Below are 16,559 nucleotides of genomic sequence, written 5' to 3' on the forward strand. Positions count from 1 at the left end.
ATCACTGCATTGCTGGGAAGAGGCAAGTACATCACAATTAATTATCACATAATCCTGTTGTTATTGTGTACAATGTTCTCCTGGTTCTAGAAATCCTTGGAATGAGGGTAGTGTTTTAAAAACAGAATCATAAAGCAAATCATTTACCTTTTTCTTTGTCAGGTATCGAGTTAATTTCAGACCCAGATATACTATTAAGTTCAAGACAGTCACACAACTGGAATGGAGATGCTGCCCTGGGTTTAAAGGGGGTGACTGCCAAGAAGGGCCTAAAGAACCAGCAAAATCTCCTCTGCCCACACCTGCCCGGCCCCGGAATACTATGAAAAAAGCCACGGGTAATGTTTTGTTTGCATCTTAGCACATATGCTTACAATAGACTTTTCTTGGGCTTCTTAAAATCAGTAATCTAATTCCAATCTAATTTATGATTTTTGGTGATTAGAGGACTTTAAATAACCTATATGCAATATACAAGTATAAGAGAGTATATACATATATATATATGAGTCACTGAATTTACTGAAGCAGTTCCAATGAATATATTGACTTTCTTGCAGAATAGGGACTTATTAGAAGTGATTGGTCATAAAACTCAATTGATTATTAGGAGCACAGGAAGTATCTATACTCAGATGATAGTTCTTTCAATGATGAACATGAGTATGTGCTATCTTTTTTTGTTTTTTAATTTATTTTCAATTCACAGAACAAAACAAGCATTTTCATCACATGGTACAATCAAAATGATGATTGCACATGAAACTGCAAATCTGCCATGTACAATTTGTTATTCCCTCCAAAATATATAACAAAGTTATCATGTAAATTTCTTTTTTTTTTAAATTTTCTTCCTTTCTGTCTACCTTACCCCATACCTCGCCTTAGAGATGGCTACCACTATGATATCCACAGTCTACTGTGTCTTAGCTAAACTTTGTGTCCTTTCAGCATCTAGTTCTCTCCTTTGGAAGTAGTAAGAATAGGTGCTGAGAAGAGTTTATTTTAATTGAAAAATGAATTCATTTAAACCATTTTTGCATGAAATATTATTTCAAATTCCACGTGATATAATGGAAATGGCACCAGCTTTGGAGTCATGAGATTTGGCTTTGCCACTTAGCAGTATGACCATGGGCAAATTCCTTCTCTGCTCTTGACCTGTTTCCTCATCTGCAAAGGGAGCTCAACAGAGCTTCATATTCTGTGATTCTGGATTGGAGACACAGATTTTCCAAGTTTGACATGTATGATTTCAGTTCAAATTTCATCTGCAATTCCACAGACTTAAATTTGTGGGAGGTTTGGCCTTAGTGTTACTTAAAAAAAAAATAATTCCTACAGTCTCATGAGGAAGATGAACTTGAGTCATCTCTCTGTAATGAATGAAACATTTGCCTAAATTAGCCCATAGTCCAGAATATTCAGTGAGTATTCTTAAATGTTTTTTTCTGAATATAATTTGGCTGGAAGACAGCATTGCATTAAAGTAAAAAAAAAATATCCTTGTTGTGTCATAAAGTTTTGTTTCTTTGGATAACATTAGTAGATGGACTTATGACATTGAACTCCAATTTATCTAAGGTTTATTTTCCTTGTTTGTAGGTTTAATATAAAAATAAATGTGGCACGAATTTTACTCCTAAAATCGTACGCTTAGGCCAACCATAAATGACACTATTTTCCCATGGATTATATTTTCTTCAGTTTTGAAATTTGAAGTGTTTCCTGATCATTTTCATCAAGATGTAATTTTGGTTGATTGAAGGAAAATTGTAGTGACCAGTTGTAGAAGTGTCATATGTCAATGAGGTCTGGAATCTAGGATTTACTCAGTTCAGCTCTGGGCAAGTAATTTAACTTTCTGAACCTCAACTTTCTTACTAGTAAACATTTCTGAAATTATGACTCACAGAGCTCTGATGGGCCACATGATGGGAAGAGGTGCTCTGTGAGGAAATATGTTTTCCTTTCTAAATAAAACATATAAAATTACCAATTAGTAATATAATATTACATCAACACACAAGGCAAATTTTCAGAATAGGAATAGTTTTAATTTCCTTTGTTTTGCCCCAAGATGTCCTTAATCTTTTTTTTTTTATTGCAAGGATGTTCCTCCCTAATTGTCCCTTGTGTATAATATGGGTCTTTCCTATGGACTTGACATCCTCTCCAGTTTTGGGGTTGCTATTCATAGCCTATTCTCTGACTCACAGGCTCGAAGATGAGACTCATAATTTATAAATCAAGCTTAAAAAATTCATTTGGTTTAAGGATTCTTTACCAAAAACTGATTGTGTGAAGCATTAGTTCTGTAGGAAATAAAGTGTAAGACCCAATCTCTGCCCTTAAATTTAAAGACTAGCAGGTGCATAAGATGAACACACAAATATCATAAAGGCTGAATTGGGCAAATGAGTGATGAAAAAGAGGTACAGATGACTTAAGTGTCCATGAGTAGCTCAGACTTCTCCATTCTTCGAACATATTTAGATTGCAAGAAATTTGTAAAGGCACTCTGAAGAAGATAACATCTGGAGAACAGTTGTATTTCTATAGCCAGGGAGGCCATTCCAGGTGGAAGAAGCAGTATGTACAAATACTTACATGTGGGGAAAATACAGCATGTGTTTTGAAATGGAGCAAGGAATACAGTTTAGAGCAGAGAAGTGGAATGCTGGAAAACGATGGGCTGGGATCATACAGAAGAGGGCTTAGAATGCCAAGCTGAGAAGTTTACTTATCAAAATAAATCCAATAGAGAACAATTCTAAGTGTTGGAGTAGGGAAGTGTTATAATTTCAAAAAAAAACCCAAAACAAAACAAACAAACAAAACAAACCCCAAGATGTTGCTAAGAACAGCATTTACTATAGAGGTTTATTCATTTATTCATCCAGTCATTTAACAATCACTTATTAAGTACCTAATAGTCTCATAAAGAAAACAGAATGGGGATGCAGTGTTGTAGAAAGAGGATTAGGATAGGAAGTAGAAGACTGTCTTCTGCTATTGGTGCTGCCACTCAGCTTCTGAGAAATTTGAAGAGACCCTTTTCTGTCTCTCTTCTGTCCCTGTTCATATTGTGAGGTTAGTAATCCTCACACTAGAGTGCTAAAGAAAAAGGAGGGACTAGAAAATTGGTGCTTTACATGTAGCAGAATTACATTAAAGAGAAGAACCTTGGGTCTGGTCAAGGATGTAGTCTATGACATTAGAGAGTAAGGTCAGCTTTTACTATGGAATTGATGTCTTTGTGCACTGCGCAACACAGAGTACGTGCTTTCCAAGTAGATAAAACATTTATCAATAGTAAGAAATTTGTAAAGGAAGGGTTTGATATATAGCATATACACATGTGGGCTAGGAGGAAGATAATTAAAGTCAGAACATTTCAAGTTTTGTCCTATTTTACTTTTGCAACAGATACTGAACCAAAGCAAGTCACAGAACCAAAGAAAACAGCAGAACCAAGACACACAACAGAACCAAGACAGACAGCAAGCCCCAAGCCAAGCCTGCAGGAGCAGCAGGACAAGAAAATACAAGTGCTTGAGGACAAAGTTTCCCGACTTACAAGGACAGTCCTTGACCTTCAGACCTCCATTGCAGGAGTAAATGAAAATTTAAAACATGCTGTGCAGGATGATGCCAGTAAAATGTTGGCATCCTGGCTCAACAGCCTTCACAACCCACCAGGGCCAGACAGTGTCGTGGGTGGCGAAACAGAAACAATTCAGCTTCCCGGGATCCTGGGTGGCAAGGAGTCGGGAATGAAGGACATTAAGTCTGAGTTGGCTGAGGTTAAGGATGTATTGAAGACAAAGAGTGACAAGCTGGAGGAGCTGGATGGGAAAGTAAAGGGTTGTGAAGGACAACTCAAGCAGCTTCAGGAAGCTGCCCAGGGGCCCACAGTGACCATCCCGACCAATGAGTTCTACCAGGCTTATGTAGATAGCAAATTTGAGGCTCTGAGAGAGGAGCTGATGGAAGGAATAGACAGGAAAATGGCAGATCTGAAAAACTCCTGTGAGTATAAACTGACTGGCATCCAGCAACAGTGTGATGATTATGGAAGTAGCTACTTGGGCATGATAGAACTTATTGGTGAAAAGGAAACGAACCTAAGAAAGGAAATAAGTGACCTTCGAGCTCAGATACAGGTAGCACCATCAAAACAACCAAATTGTTGTAATCTGGATAAAAGTGATGACTTTGGACGAAAGATTGAAGTTTTAGACGAGAAAATTGAGAGGGTTGCAGAAGCCACCAGAATGCTCAATGGGAGGCTAGACAATGAATTTGACCATCTCACCATACCAGAACCAGATGAGAGTTTTGATGAAAGATGGAATGAGTTGGATGCAAGGATCAATGTGACGGAGAAGAATGCAGAAGAACATTGTTTTTACATTGAGGAAACTCTGCGTGGTACTATTAATGGTGAAGTGGATGATCTGAAGCAACTTTTGGATCAGAAAATTCAGTCTCTGGAGGATCGTCTGGGTAGCAGTCTCCTAGACATTGCTAATGGCACTGACGTAAAATTCATCAATCTAGAGTCAGTGTTGCCAGGATCTGGCAATGGCCAATTAACTACTGAACTTAATCATCTGAAGAATAAAATCCAAGATGTGGAGAATCTTTGTCTGCAGAATCTCCAGTTAGGGTCTCATGAAAAAGAAAGTACTCCTCCCAGTAAGTATGATGATCAGAGGATGGATACCTCTGCACTTCTAAAGGCTCTGAATGATACAATGCATAGGAAGTTCAAAGAAACTGAACTTAATATTCAGAAAGTACAACAAGATTTGAGTTTGCTCTTTTCTCATCTAAATGACACTGACAAAGATGTGAAAAATCTTCAGGGTGGGTTGAGCAACTGCCAAGAGCAACTTGCGGATGCCATTTCTACATGCAGGCAGGCAGAAGATAGTGTTTCCAGGAAGCTGGATGAGCTAGATAGGACCCCTGAAGAGCCCACTTCTTCCCAGGCCCCAGCGGGTAATTGCTGCAGTCATCTGGAGGTGAGGCTACAGGGGCTACAAAAGCAAATCCTTTCCGACCTGGACATCTGTAAGGAAAGCACTCAGGGAGTCCAGAGGGAAGTCATGGTTGTTGGAGGAAGAGTGTCTAATGTTGAAAAAGCATGTGCCAAACTGGATTCCATCTCTGGGAGTCTACACAGGATCAAGGAAGGATTGAACAAGCATGTCAACAACCTGTGGAACTGTGTCAGTCAGATGAATGGCACGATTGTAACCCATTCCAAAGACATTTCTGGCCTCAAAAATTCTGTCCAGCAGATCTATGGTCGTGTCTTCCAAATTACCACAGACCTTCAGGATCTGGTGAAAGGTCAACCAGCAGGATGTAAGTCAACAGATCCAATTTCATTTTTTATCTTATTTCTTGTAGTTGAGAAATGTTATGTTGCTAGAATTCAGACAACTAGAGTATCAGTCTGGAGAGTTTATATTTGAAATCAGATCAAACTGTAAGTATAAACATTTGAATTTGATTATTCCTTCTTTTAGCTATACATTTTAACTCTTGTAACCTTATCTTTCACTAGCTCAAGATTTTTTCCCAGGAGATATCAAATTCCAACTAAAGAGAATCTGAAGATTGGTTGAGGTTTTGCCAGAAATCTTTGGTGTTTGCTTTAACTACTTCAAATTTACTGAAGTGTATTTGATTATGCAAGTATCTATGTGTTTATATATCAGGGAAGTCATAAGAAGATTGCACTGAATAGGATTTAGGACTAGATGATCTTTGAATTCCCTTCTTTTTTTATAATTAAATGCCATGCCATATGTGCTTGATGCCAGCAATGCAAAAGCAGAGGGTAAATAGTCCTTGTCCTCAAGGAACTAACATTCTGATGAAGGAGACAGCAAGTATATATATTAACATATACAAAACACAGGAAGGGTAACCTTGCAAGGGCAGGCACTAGGATTTGGTCTCATATAGAAGGTGGTGAGTTGGGCTTTGCAAAATATCGGATTCTAAGAGAAGGAAATAAGGAATTGCTGGGGCATGGAGATAGGAGATCTGACTCTTAGATATAAAGAACATCAAGAAGGCAGCTTTGAGTAGACCACAGAATAAGGAGTAATTTGTTGTTGTTTTTTTTTAAAGAAATTTTTGGTGTGATTTGTTTTTATTTCACCTAAAAATGTATTCCCCATCCTCTTGAGGAGATCCATCTCTTATAATAGGAAATAAAAGGAGAAAATACAAACTGTTCAGCAAAAGTAGCCAAGGTGTTAAAAAAAAGTCTGATATCTCTACTGTTCCACACCCGTAATCCCCTGCCCCACCCAAGCACTCCTTTGCAAAGAAAGGAGGAAACTTTCCCATATCTCTTCTCTTAAGTCTTCTTATCATTCACTTTTAGTAATTTCTTTGTTGCTCTTATGTTTACATTATTAGAGTCATGGTTCTGCTTCTTCATTTTGCTTGATTTCATATAAGTTTTCCCATGACTCTCTACAGTCATCATATCTTACTGCACAATAACTTATTCCACCACTCCCCAATAAATGGGCATCTTTGTTTCTAACACTTTTCTATTGCCAAAAAAAAAAAAAAAAAAAAAAAAAAAATAGTGGCTACAAATATTTTAGTGATATACGCAACCTTTTTATTACTGATCTCCCTGGAGTAAACCACTCTTAGGAAGGAAAATAAAAGGCTGGAAAGTGTCCATAGAAAGGCAATCAGGAGACAGCTAGATGATGCAATGAGGAGAGCATTGGATGGGAAGTCAAGAAAACCTGAGTTCAAATGTGACTTCTGCTATTTACTGGATGTGTTACTGGCAGGGTACTTAACCTTCCCCTGCCTCAATTTCCTCATCTATAAAATGGGGGTAAATAATAGCATAAAATCGTACTGCCTCAGGAGTCACAGTTCTGGATTCACATCTTTCTTCTGACTCTTACTACCCATGTGAAACAAATTACTTAAACTTCCCTGGGTCTTACTTATTTCCCTCACTTACAAAAATAAAGAGTTGTGTTAGATCACCTCTCAGAGCCTTTCTAGCTCTAATTCTTTGATCCTTTGTTGCTTGTTCAGTCATTTTTCAATCATCAGACTGAACCCCATTTAGTTTTCTTGACCAAGACACTGAAGTGGTTTGCCATTTCCTTCTTCAGCCAACAGAGTTAAGTGACTTGTCCAGAGTCACACAGATAGAAATTGTCTAAAGCTGGATTTGAACTCAGGAAGATAAGTCTGCTTGACTCCAAGCCTAGTGCTTTTATATACCCTTTGCCACCTAGTGGCCCCGCTATGATCCTTTAATCTAACTTATACTTCCAAAGTTGCTTTTAAAAAAAATTCCAAATTTAAGATTTTGCATTTTATGCTATCAGAGTTAGCTCAGTCTCAGCCAGAAGAGGAGGGAAATCAGCATTTGTTAAGTTCCTACTACATACCATGCACTGACTCAAGCACTTTATAAATACATCTCATTTATTCCTCACAACAATCCAAAGAAGCAGGAGCTATTATTATCTTCTTTTTGGAATTGAAGAAACTAAGGCAGGCAAGATTAAATTATTTGCCCAGTGTCACACAGCTAATAACCACTAGAGGCTGAATTTGAACTCAGGTCTTGGCTCCAAGTCCAGCTTTCCCTTCATTGAACTACCAGAAAAAAATGAGCACTAGAAGAAATTATATCCTAAATTTGAATAGTGCCTATTACCCTAAGAACTTGTCTGTAAGGAACGTTCAGTAGCAAAAGTTGTTTATATGACTATTATTACAACAAAGTATACTGAGTGTCCCACTGTTTAGACTAATTGAAATTAGAAGACCAAGTTCTGTGTTTGGTTCTTTCTTTTCAAGCTTTTGTGCTGACAGTCTTCTAAGACTAGATGATGCTTTTTATTTTTAAGGGAATTTTAGAAGTAATTCCTTACTGATGCTTTTATGTGGATGACTTCATAGTTTTTTGAAGGAAGATGAAAGGAGATGAGGTAGAATGTTAAGTGATAATAGAGTCAGCAGCCTTTTTATGGAGGGACAAAAGGGGACAATAGTCATATTATGTGAATTCTGCTGGCAAGAATGAATTTCCTGGCCATTATTATATCTTTTTTGTTAATTGCTTAATTTGTTTTATTTTTTTTTAATTTTTTAAACTTTTAAAAATTTATTTTATTTTAAAAAAGAATTAAAAAAAAAGAAAAAAGAAACAAGGAATACAGAATAAAATAACATTGACATGTACCCAGCAGAACATCAGGGAGGATTCAAAATAGATAATAACAAATTACCACTTCAAGAAAGTATATATACATTTATTAGTAGAAGAAATTATATTCATAAATGTCCATCTTTACTTTCTTAAATTTTTCTTTTGTTCTCTGCTACATATCTTTTTTACTTTATTCTTTTTCCCACTTTCATCCCTCTCTGGTCTCCAAGTAGCTATATTTATTTATACATATGTAGATATATACATACACATACACACATACTCCCACCACTCTGTTATATACACAAACACATATGTTTCCTGCTGACTCTTTAATTCTGCTCCTAACTTGCCTTGCTATTACTTAACTTCCCCTTACCCATAGATCCTCCCTTGTCTTTTCCCCCCATCCTCTGCTTTCCTGTCTGCCCATCTTTCCCCTCTTATAGATGGTGGAGGGTAAAATACTCTTCTTGGTTTATATGTAGCATTAGTATATCTTAACATATCTGTGTACCAAAGTTGTATTCCAAAACAAAGTAGCATACAGTAACTTTTGTTTAAAATTTACAGATACCCTACACATGTTGCAGAGTTGTGACCCTCCTGTGAAATGTGGCAGATGCTTCATCCCAATTTTTCTTCATATTTTCTCCTCCTTTTTGTTTTATTTTTGATATCTCTGTGCTATTTTGACCCTCTTCTCTTTCCCTGTCCCCAGTAATAATTCAACTTAACTCAATAAACATTTAACATTTACTGAGCTGTGGTATAAGAAAAAAACAAAACACACCATTCAAGGAAGTTTTGCTCTACTTTGGGAAACCATGTGTGGACAAATTAGTAAATACAAGATAATTCGAAGAAGGGGATGTCAACAATAACTGAGAATATTAAGGAAGGTTTTCCAGAAGAGCTGGTATCTGAGTTGAATGAACTTCAAAGATTGATAAAGATTCTTACAGGCAGAAATGAGGAAGTCGTGTTAAGCAGTAAGAGGTAGGTATGTGGGTAGTCCATGGAATGTGACATTTGGGGAAAAACTAACTAATAGTCCAATTTCCCTGGAATGTGGAGCGCATGAAAGGCAGCAAAAGTAAATGAGATTGGAAAGGGAGGATAGAACCAAAATGTGGAGGACTTTAAATCCAGGATGAGGCATTTATGTTTATTCTAGAAACAATAGGCAACCACTGAAGTTTTTGGTTAGGGTTTTAGCAAGATTCTTTTGGAAATTGTGTGGAGAATAAGTTGGAGAGATGAGAATCTTATTTGGGAGATTAGTAATCCAGGTAAAAGATGATGAGTCATATAGAAGAAAAGGGGACAGATGTGAGAGATGTGGAGATAGAATCAGCAAAACTTGACAAATAATTAGATATGTGGACACACTGGACACACTGAGAGCCAAGAATGACTCCAAGGTTATGAATGAACCTAGGAAACTGGGAAGATGGTGAACCCATCAACAGACATAAAGAAGTTAGGAGGAAGGGTAGGTTTTTGGAAGAAAAATAATTCTGCTTTAATTTCAAGGAGTTAAAGGTAACAACTTTCTTTACCTAATTTCACTCCAAGGTATTGAAAGAAGGTGATAGGAAAACTTATATTTCAGGGACATAGGGTTATAAGTGTAGTAATTCATAATCAGGCAGGCACTGGATCATGGAAACTAGAGGAGTAGAATCTCATTTATTTATCCCAAGCCACTCTATGCCTATTTTCTCTGGAATTTCTAAGACAGGGGCTGGCAGAATGCTTGGAGAATTCAGTGTGCCTTGGATGTTTCAGTGAGTTACATTGTGCCAATTTATTAGCAGTTGTCTGAGAATAAACCAGGTAGCTTGGGAAACTACGTAAATTCTTTTAGGACATTCTTATAATGTTCTAATTTAGGGATTTTAAAGAATTACTGCAACCTACAGGAAGATTGTGACTCATTGGGTCTAAGTGGCATGTACGAGGAAATGAAGGGAGTTGGCAGATTTGAGAACACAACAAAACAAAACAAAACCTCACAAAATAGAACCACATTCATTCCAATACAGTATGTTGGGGGAAGCAATTATTGCCCTCCCCCTTTTTTAGATGAAGAACCTGAGTAACAAATCAAGCACATACCAAAAATTATATAGTAATCAGAACTCAATTGTTATGTTCTGAGTGGCTATAATATATAAAATGCTGGTTAGAAATTGTAGGGATGAATAATAATCTGCCTTTCTGTTCAAGGCACTTATAGTACAGATATATATGTAGTAAGACATAAATGAAATTACATAGTAATAGAAAGAAGTATGTGATACATATCAAGTGAGTCGTAGAGATGATAAATTGTATAGGATTTGTAAGGAAGGAGAGAGATCTTTGGCCTGAAGTGTGTAGATAACACAGTTGTTGAAGAGTAAGTGGAGTTTGGAAATTTGAGAACAGGAGAACACACCAGGGTAAAAGTAATAAGGTGGAAATGGTGTGAGCACTGGTGAATAGGTAAGAGGGTGCAAGGAATCTATCTGGATGACTGTGGAGAGATTCCCAAAAATAGGATTCAAATTGGTGTTTTAACTTAAGCTATTATTGTTTTTTTTGAGAGGCATTTGGAGTTAAGTGACTTCCCAGTCACCAGCTAGTAAATATTAAGTGTCTGAGGCTGGATTTGAACTCAGGTCCTCCTGTCTCCAGGTCTGTTGCCTCATCCACCGTGCCATCTAGCTGCTCTAATCTATTATTCTGTGTATTCGATTCTCCTGTCTCTTCCAAATTCATGCATTAATTATCATGATTAGAAAATGGGGCCTAAGTCCCAGTACCTAAAAGTTATGGAAGCCCTACCTTCCCTAAGAAATCCAAGAAGATTTGATATGTATGTATATACAGTGTGTCACAGTGATGTTTCCATATATGATACCACTATCATTTTCTGCTTCCATTTTCAGTACATTGCTTGATTAAAGATTACTTGCTACTCTGTTCTATCAAGTAAATAACCTGATTTCTTCTGAAAATGTCACAAGGGTAATATGCCTATTTTTTCCCTCAAATGACTAATTTAGAGCAACATCATAATGCAAAATGTGGCTTAATCAGGTAGCTAATTTGCTATTGAAGTTGGGCAAAGACAGAAGAGTCTGACGCCAATAATAAGCAGGTTTTGGCTCTAGATTTTACACTGACTCAGTTTGGAGCCAGGGAGATTTAAGGATTAGTTCCAAGAAAGTAAAATAAAACTGGTAAGAATTTTTTAAAACACAAAAACTAAACAAACTGAAAAATAAAAATTTAGTAAAACCCTGCACATTTTGAAACCAGTCACCCCCAACATCTGTGCCAGAGCAGGAGGGATGGACTCACAGCTGCATCCCCCAGTCCCACTTTGGGAATCAGGACTGAATGTTCCAGGGAGTTCAGTGACATAAATTATGTTTAAGTCTAAGTCTGTCTGCATTCAATGTTAACGTTTCATAAATAGGTAGACAGGACATTCTCCAGTGTACTTTAAACTTTTTAGAAATGGATGAACAGGACAGGAGAGCCAGAGGTGCTTCATCAGTTTTTTCTTATCATTGTCATAGGTGAATTTACATTTGCAGTTGATACTAGGGTCACAATCATTTATATTCTCTGTTCTCTTCTTCCTTCTCTTCCTCCTCTTCTTCCTCTTCTTCCTCTTCTTCTTTTCCCTGAGGCAATTGGGGTTAAGTAACTTGCCTAGGGTCACAAAGCTAGGAAGTGTTAAGTGTCTGAGACTAAATTGGAACCCAGGTCCTCCTGACTTCAGGGCTGGTGCCCTATCCACTGCACCACCTAGCTGCCCCTCATTCTCTGTATTCTTTAAGACAGACAATATGTAATATGATGCCAAATGGTGTATCCTGAAATAATCACCTCTTTAGATTGTACCAGCTCATATTTTTGCACTTCTTTCAGGGAAGGGAGAAGGCATCTTGTCATTGCCAAAAGCATTAGCTGGACCTCCAGTTTGCTTAGACAAAGATGATTCTAATGGATAAATAATTTTCTTCACTATTGCCTCAACAAAGGGATAATTCAGATTGTCTTTTCATAACAGTTTTTCCCAAAGGAAGGTTTCCATACTTCCATGTCAGCATTTGAGGCTGTTAACCTTTCTGTTCTCTTTTTTCTTTTATTAATGAGCCATCACAGGGCTGCAGGAATTGTGTGCCACAGAGCCGGCTGCACTAGGGGAAATCACTCTTTCCCATCTGGCAACCTTCTTTAACTCACCATCTGCTCATTCATTTCCAGGAGCTATGGTTTGCTTCCCTTGATCCTGCTTTGACTAATGATGTTTGTCTTGCTGTAGTCATTGAACATGCTGGTACAGAACATATCAGAGGAAACATGTTATGTAACTGTTGGGATGATCCACTGTTAGATATTGTGAAATCTCAGCAAAACCAAGCCTAGAATTTTGCACATTGATTCTCTGAAGGGCTTTTCATAACAATTTCTTAGCAAAAACTTTAATCCTATTTCAGCATCCTAGACACAGATATTTTTGGCCACAAATAGGTCTAAGTTGTCAGAGACCATGAATCTATTAGAAAGGATACCACAAGGCTATGAAATGCTTGCTAAACAGACACAGAGCTCACTGATTACCCATAAGTTCTCAACCACTTCAACAGACATTGTACCAAGTACTTCAATTTTGGACTTTCTTGCAAGCAAGGAAGTTCCCCAAGAGCACTTGCAGAAAGCATAGTGTATATCTACTAGAGAGAGAATAAACAACTTTAGCATATTAATTTAAGTTGAGCTAGTTCATTACAGAGAGTACCAGACATAAACTCCCTGAGAACAGGAATAACATCACTTCTAAAGTTCTTATGTTCCCAGGATCCAGTACTTGTGCTCAGAATATAACTAACTAACTAACTAACTATATATATATATATATATATATATGTATATGTATATTGCTAATATAACTAGCAAGTTAAATTGAAGGCATCCATTCACAGCACACCAATTTCATGGATTTTTTTTTCCTTAAAGGGTTGGTTCTTTGTAAATTATTTATTCTTGTTAAGTATTTAGGTTTTTAATAAGTACTGGCAGTGTTAGTATATCAGGATTTCTCCATTGTACATCACTTACCCTTATGTCAATCATCTGAGAGTGTTAGTATTCAACCAGCCGTTTTGTCTCCCCCCCCCCAATCAAGCACCTTCTGTCATACTGACTTTTATGTTTAGTACACAGTTAAAATAAATTAATCTAATAGCCAAAAAAAGAAAAGGTGGATGATAGGTGCCATATTGTTGGTATTGGAACATTGCTGGACTCGATGTTGATGCTATTTATCATTTCCTTGTGCTTTATAGACACTGGAGAATAACACTTGATTTTTCTGAAGAACTGAACTCAGTTCACATAATCACAATTACAACTTATGTTAGGGTTATGTATTCAGTTCAGTGGCAAGCAAACTCTGTCAGGACCCACCAAATGGAAAAGCTTCAAGGAAGATAACCTTTTCTCCACTTCCATCACAATCTCCTGTGCTATAGTTAAAGCCACCAGTACCTTTGTTTGGACTATTACCACAGACTATTCATTGGTCTCCCTGCTTCCAATCTCTTTCCGCTCTAATCTGTCCTCCACACAGCTGCTAAAAAAGTTCAGGTCTGACCATGTTATTGCCCTGTTCAGTAAACTCCAGAAGCTCTCTCTTACCTAGGCTGAAATACAGCCCCCTCTGATGGACAGCTAGAGCCCTTACAATCTAGCTTCAACTTAACCTTTCTGGGCTTTTTATTCAGATTCTATGTGCCTTGGAGTAGATTTCCCCTCATTCCTGGAAAGCATTTCCTCCTCACCTCCAACATGAGGCCTTTCCTAGTCTCTCAGCTGGTAGTACTTTCTCCCCCACCTAATATCATGCATTTCTTTTATACATATTGTTTATTCTTATATGTGTGCATATTGTTGATCCTGCAAAAAGGTGATTGGAAATAGTTTGATTTTTGCTTTTGTATCTCCTATTGTGCCTAGCCCAGTGCCTTACTTAAGAAATATTTGTTGATTGGTTGATTTATATGTTAGATTCAAAAGATGATTGTTAACTTGGAAGGGGGGATAAATCAGAGAAGATTTAATGGAGAATATGGTATTTAGTTTGGTCCTAAGGGGATGGGTAGAATTTCAGCAGGTAGAGATGAAATGAGATAGTATCCCAGACTCACACAAGAATGATATGAGCAAAATATGGAGAAAAAAATTTAATCTGGTAATGGAGTACAGAAAGGATTGGAGCAAAGAGATTCTGGAAGGTAGAAGATATCATAATAGTCCAGGCAAAAAGTAGTGAAGGATTTAAATAGAATGACAGTAGGGATAGAAATTAGTTTTCTGCTGTGAGATCCAGCTGGAGATATCCAGCCAGCAGCTGAAAATATTGAGTTTGGTTCCTAGAAAAGATGCCAGAAATGAGACATTGATTTAGAAGTCATCCACATGGAAGGGGTAATTGAAGCCATGGAATGGCTGGAGAGAGTGAAAGGAGAAAATGATAGGATTGGGGGACGCAGAAGGGTGGGATGGTGAGGAGAAACGCTATTTATTTTTAAAATAATTTTATTTCCCCCCAATTACATATAAAAACAATTTTTAACATTCATTTTTTTAAGTTTTAAATTCTACCTTCTTTCCTTCTGTTTTTCGTTCCTTGAGACAGTAAGCAATCTGATATGTTACATATCGGTTTTACATATAAAACTGTAAACATTTCCATATTAGTCATTTTGTGCAAGAAAACTTGAATAAAAAAAAGAAAGTGAAAAAATAGTATGCTTCAGTCTGTATTCAGGCAACACCAGTTCTTTCTCTTAAAATGGACATTTTTTATCATGAGTCCTTTGGGATTGTCTTGGATCATTGTATTGCTGAGAATAGCTAAGTCATTCACAGCTGTTCTTCGTACAAGATCACTTAATGTGCACAGTGTTCCCCTGGTTCTCCTTACTTCATTTTGTATTAATTCATGTAAGTCTTTCCAGGTTTTTTTGAAATCACCCTGTTTGTCATTTCTTATAGTACAGTAATATTCCATTATAATCATATATTACTGCTTGTTAGCCATTCCCCAATTTTCAATTAGAACTCCAAAAAGAGCTGCTATAAGTATTTTTGTACAAATAAGTTCTTTTACTCTTTTTTTGGATCTCTTTGGAATATGGATCTAGTAGCGGTACTGATGGATCAAAGATGCAGCTGGATCTTTGGATCTTTGAAAACTGGATGCCCAGGTTTTGGTTTTTTTTTTTTTTTTTTTTTTTTTTTGCCATTTGAATATAGTTCCAAACTGCTCTCCAAAATGGTTGAATTAGTTCCCATCTCCACCAGCAATGCATTAGTGTCCCAGTTTTCTCACACACCCTTTTTTGTTATATTAGCCAATTTGATGGAGGACACACCATTTAGAAAACAAAAGATGAAAAAGGACAAAGGAATAATTGCCATATAGATAGAAGAAACAGGAAAATGCAATATTACTGAAGCCATGGAAAAAGAGTTTTCTAGAAGAAAGGAATGGTCAGCACTGTCCCATATAACACAAGAAAGTTGAAGAGGATGAGGACTGAAAAAAAGCCTACAAGTTTTATAATTAGGATTTTATAATAATAATTTGAGAGCTATTTCAGTAGAGTGATAAGGACAAACATAAAACAAGGGATTAAGAAATTTATGTTGAGGAAGTGCAAGCAACTAATGTAGACTAATGTTTCAAGCTGTTTGATGTTCAGAGAAAGGAACAGCATGGGATGATAGCTCAAGGAAACTTTTTTTTCCATTGTAAGTCAATGGGATTCTTGCAGTAAAAGAAGGGAAGGAGCCAATCGAAAGCAACAGATTGAAATGAAAAAGGGGATAAATGCTGGAAATTCTGAAAGAGAGGATTGGGGATATTATCAAGTCTTCATGTTTAGGTAGAAGAGATATTTTGAAAAAGAATAAAACCTCATATAAAGGTTGAATCTTCACACTCAAGATTATTAAGTGCTAACAAACAAGTGACTGTTGGAGGACTTTCATTGTACCCTTTAGAACAGAGTTGTGATATTGAAGGGAATACGTATCAATAGAGAAGAACAGGAATAGAGATCTGATCACCTGATAATTAAAGTCTGATCTTTTAAGCCTAGTATTTAATCTTCTGAACCCTTGTTTTTCTAGGTTTCCAAGCCAAGCAGAGCATTCATTGCCCCCTGAACACACTGTCTAGTTTTTTGCCTCTATTCCTTTGCTCTGTGAATCTTGAATCCCTTTTTCACCTCATATCTCTTGCTGAAATCCTTCCCATCTTGTAAGGCAC

General features: G+C 36.9%; 1 protein-coding gene across 1 annotated transcript in view; it reads left to right on the forward strand.

Annotated features, from left to right (window-relative positions):
• Positions 1-16,559, forward strand: part of EMILIN2 (elastin microfibril interfacer 2) — a 58,440-nt gene that overhangs the window by 29,786 nt on the left and 12,095 nt on the right. Inside the window, exons 3-4 of the mRNA XM_031946586.1 lie at positions 163-338; positions 3,430-5,376. Of these exons, the coding sequence (XP_031802446.1) occupies positions 163-338; positions 3,430-5,376 (2,123 nt within the window). The remainder of the gene's footprint in view (positions 1-162; positions 339-3,429; positions 5,377-16,559) is intronic.

This window comes from Sarcophilus harrisii, chromosome 1 (assembly GCF_902635505.1).
Source record: "Sarcophilus harrisii chromosome 1, mSarHar1.11, whole genome shotgun sequence".
Lineage (NCBI taxonomy): Eukaryota > Metazoa > Chordata > Mammalia > Dasyuromorphia > Dasyuridae > Sarcophilus > Sarcophilus harrisii.